General features: G+C 45.4%; 1 protein-coding gene across 1 annotated transcript; it reads right to left on the reverse strand.

The window, feature by feature from the left end:
* Positions 1-1680: 1680 nt before the first annotated feature.
* LOC109174389 lies at positions 1681-3441 on the reverse strand. The gene has a single exon (XM_019323628.1). It carries the CDS (start codon positions 3439-3441, stop codon positions 1681-1683), a length of 1761 nt encoding a protein of 586 aa, XP_019179173.1.
* Positions 3442-4710: the final 1269 nt, after the last annotated feature.

The following is a 4710-nucleotide window of genomic DNA, read 5'->3' on the forward strand; positions in this document are numbered from 1 at the left end:
CTTTAGACTATTGTGATCGGTTTTAATGACAAAATGCCTTCCCACTAAGTAAGCCCTCCATTTTTCTACTGCATTAATGATGGAGAGGTACTCCTCATATATGGATAGCCCTAAGTGTTTCCCACCAAAAGCTTTGCTGAAAAATGCAATGGGTTTGCCCTCTTGTAGTAGGACTGCTCCCATCCCATGGTAACTGGCATCTGCTTCCACTACAAACTGCTTTTGGAAATCAGGCAATGTGAGGATAGGGGAACTGCACAAGGCTTTCTTAAGCTGTTCAAAGGCTATTTCTGCTTCAAGGATCCAAGCAAAGGCATTCTTTTTCAGCATATTGGTGAGGGGCTTGCTTATAACTCCATAATTCCTGATGAACCTTCTATAGTATCCAGCCAAACCCAAGAACCCCCTGAGAGCCTTAATGGTTAAGGGTTTTGGCCAGGCAGCCACTGCCTCCAGTTTTGCTGGATCTGTCCTCAAGCCCTCCCTGGAGATGATGTGCCCCAAGTACTCCACCTGAGTCTTAGCAAATGAACATTTACTTAATTTAGCTACTAAGTGATTATCCCTCATGATCTGCAACACTCCTCTCAAATGCTGCCAATGTGTCTACCAATCTGGGCTGTACACCAAGATATCATCAAAGAAAACCAGAACTGACTTCCTCAACATAGGTTTGAATACCAAATTCATGAGTGCCTGGAAGGTAGCAGGCGCATTGGTGAGTCCAAAGGGCATTACTTTGAACTCATATAGCCCTTGGTACCATCTCCCTTGTGGTCTGATGGTATTCGGTATGGACTTTCAAAAGAAAGGCCCGGGATCGATTCCTATCCCAAGTGTGGGTCAGAATATTGTTGCTAAAGCGATCCTGGGCCCTGCACTCTGTACCCTGAGCCCTGGGCTCTGCGCCCTGGTCTCGGGGCCCTGAACCCTAGGCCCTGTGCCGCCCGAACCAAAGGCCCTGTGCCCCCGAACCAAAGGCCTTGAGCCACCCCGAGCCATAGGCACGGAGCCCCCCGAACTCTAAGTATGGCTCGGATTGAATGCTGTTGAATAAAAAATGGTCCTGGCAGAACTTGGTACGCTTGGTACTTGGAACCAACGGGAAGTCTGATTCCAGGGCATCAGAACCTGTGTGGGACGTTGTGATGCCGTGTATAACCCAGAACAGGATTACAGGGTCTACGGAGCCCCAACGTACAGACCGGGGATCTCAACAAGTCCTCTACAACTCAAGGAGGAACAGGGACCCATGCTTGTACCGAGAAGCGCTGCGAGACGTGCCGGAACCCTGCGAGCCGTGATCTAGGGGACACATAGGCGGCACCAGGCGTAACAACCAGGGGCACATGCCCCGGACCTTGGGCGAAACGAGGTGAACCCATAGCACCGGGACGAACTAAAAGCGACTCCAGGAGCCATCCAAGTAACGAGCCTCTGCGGAGGCATCTGATGTAATCTTAAATATATATATATATATATATATATATATATATAGCCCTTGGTGAGTCCTAAAGGAAGTTTTGTATTCCTCACTTTCCCTCATCCTGATCTGGTGGTAACCAGCTCTCAAATCCAGCTTAGTGAAACAGTTTGTCCCAGCCAGTTCAGAAAACAAATCTTCCACTAAGGGAATAGGAAATTTATTCTTAACTGTGATGTTGTTCAGAGCCCGGTAATCTATACAAGAAGGACTGGGGATGCAAAGGGGGAAGAGCTGGGAACAATTATTCCAGAGTCAAGCATTTCCCCTACCATTTTCTCTATTATGTTCTTTTGATCATATGAGTACCTATAGGGTCCTAGGTTGATGGCTTTTGCCCCAGGAACTAATGGGATTGAGTGATCCAGTGATCTCTGTGGGGGTAGAGTTTTTGGTTCCTCAAAAAAATCAGTAAACTCCTCAATCAACTGTGTTAGTTCAGGCCATTGTTCCTGTGTTGATAGTTGGTGCAGTTGGTAGTCCAACCCACTCTCCTCACTAGTGTCTTGGCATTGGACTAGAAACCCTTGCACTCTAGTCTTTTTCCATTTCCTTAACTGTTTCTCATCTGCCTCCTTCAACATGACCCTTTTTGGCAATCCTTTCAAGAAAACCTTCTTCCCATCCTTATGGAAGGATATCCCAGCAGGTCTAGTGTGGAGTTGAATTGGGGCAAATATGTCTACCCAATCCATCCCTAGAACCATGTCACAGCCTCCCAACCTAAGTAGCCTGAAGTCCTTTCTGAATTGTTCATTCTGAATCTGCCATTCCAGGTTATTACACACAGTGTCACAGACCATCTTCTCGCCATTAGCTACTGTCACAGTGAGAGGGCTGGCCTTCACAGCTTCCTTCCTTAATTGGTTCAGTATCTTAGGGTCAAGGAAGCTATGGGTGCTTCCACTTTCCACTAGGATTACTATTTGTTGCTTCTGAATTTTCCCTAGTAGCTTAATGGTGTTCATTCCTTCTCTCCCTACCACAGCACACAGGGAAACCTCCCCTTCTCCTGTGTCTTCTCCAACTACAGGTTCTTCCACTATTTCACCCAATTCCACCTCTTCAATAATATTGAAAGTTGGGCCTCTACACCTGTGCCCCACCTGCCATGGCTCAAAACACCTGAAACATTTCTTTTGCTCCCTGAGCTGGGCTTTAAATTTTGCTATATCTGGGATTTTGGTTGCTGTACTTTGTGTTGAAGTGGTGGTATTTTGGTTGGTGGAGGAAGTGGGGTTGGCAGTATAGTTGGGCTTGATATTGTCACTGGGGCCTGAGTTGTAGGTTTTTAGGTTTTGGTTTGGCCTTGGGTTCCAGGTAGTAGTAGTCTTAGGGAGTTCACAGGATCTTAAACCCTTATCAAAGTGTTTTGCAAACCACATGGCATCCCCTAGGTTCACAGGCATGGCAGTCCTTACAAAACACCTTAAATTCTGTTTTAGTCTGGCTATGTAGTTTTCTAGGAAGTAAGAGTCAGTCAGGTAGGGGTGGCTTTGGAGCAACAGGCTTTTGAACTCTTCATACTTATCATTGAAATCATCTAACCCCCCTGTTTGTTTAAGGACAACAAAATCTTCCATCACAAACACAATGCTATCCCTAAACCTTCTGCACACTACTTCTTCAAAGTGTGGCCATTGGAATCCTTCTCTTAGTCCATTCACATACCCCTCATACCACAAACCCACCTTCCCGGATAGGTTTACAAACAACAGATTCAATATCTCACCTCTAGGGATATGGGATAGCATAAAGAAACGCTCACACCTAGTAATCCATAAATGCGGGTGATCATAGTCAAATAGGGGGAATTCAGCCTTATACCTCATCAAGTAACCTCCATTCTGGCCAGGATGATGCTGCCTTCCACCCTCGGGTCGTCTGGGGGCCCACTCCCTCTCTGGGGTTGCAAAGAGCACTTCCACTTCATTGGGATCCCCTAGCTCTTGGTTCATTGGGGCTTACTCAACTCGTCGCCCCAAATAGTTACTGGACTCACCCTGTTGGAACTGTGGTGGTGGCCTCTCCGGAGCTTGGCCCTGCACGGATGTCTGCCCCGGCGTACCCTTTATGATCGGAGGGTTTGGCCGATTCAGGCGCAAGATTTCCAGTATTTGTTCCTGGAATTGGCTCAACTGGGAAGTCAGATGATCCTGTGATGCTTGAGCCCTAGTCTCAATCAAACTCTGGAGCTCAACAAACTGGGTTTCCATTGAAGCCATTGAAAACTTGTCAATTTAAGCTACGGCATATATTATGCATATTCCAAAAATCATTCATTAAACATTAATATATTTCATGAATGTATTAAAGATTAAATATGAGTACTTAGCTTTGTCGTAATGCAGTGTCCATTAGGCACTATCCCAAAAAAAAAAAACGGGTGCCCTCTAGCTCCAAAACTGATCTATAACAGCTATACGAACAATGCTGCTCACAAGAAACAGTTATTTGGCACAAATGATGCATTAGCCGTACCATTAACACCATTTGCAGTTTTGTACCAATATTTAGCATAGAAAGATTTGACAGATTTAAATTAGGCAGAGTACTCGCATCTCTAACATTAAGAGTAATCACAGGAATAAGACCATTATTACAGAGCAAAGCAGCATACGAGATACCAGCATGATTCAAATTATTAGACCCATTAACACCAAGATTATGGAACATGAAATTATCATTATCAGCTCCCCTAAAACTAGTTTGCACACTTAACAAATTATTATATCTAAATTAGGAGCCAAACCAATTGAACCATGCACAGTATTAGTATTAACAAATTGATTAGTGTCATGCATAGTTGGAACTGAAGCATTATTCGAAGCATGAACCATACCTTGAGCATTGACACTTGTACCGATCAAAACGGACGTAAGCCGCCGATGTTTATTGTTCCTTCGCTGCACAGCCGAACCAGTAGGCCGAGACAAAGCTGAGACCGCAGCAGTCCTGGTTATGGCTTCCGCTCCAGGTTCTCGACCAAACGTTGATGCCACTGGACCGGAAGAACTTCGCTCCAGGTTCCGCAAAGACTCACCGGGAGGGAGAACAGCGCCACCGTCGTTTTGCGCACTGTCTCTGTAATGTCTGCTAGAATAAGAGGAAAAAAGAAGGTAGGTTGAGGAAGAAGCAGGAAAACAAGAGAGAAAGGAGTGGTGAGAAAATAGGAATTCAATTCAAAAAACTCGATATCCAAAATTACAAGCTACCCTCACTACTTA

The sequence above is a fragment of the Ipomoea nil genome, unplaced genomic scaffold (assembly GCF_001879475.1).
Source record: "Ipomoea nil cultivar Tokyo-kokei standard unplaced genomic scaffold, Asagao_1.1 scaffold0642, whole genome shotgun sequence".
NCBI lineage: Eukaryota > Viridiplantae > Streptophyta > Magnoliopsida > Solanales > Convolvulaceae > Ipomoea > Ipomoea nil.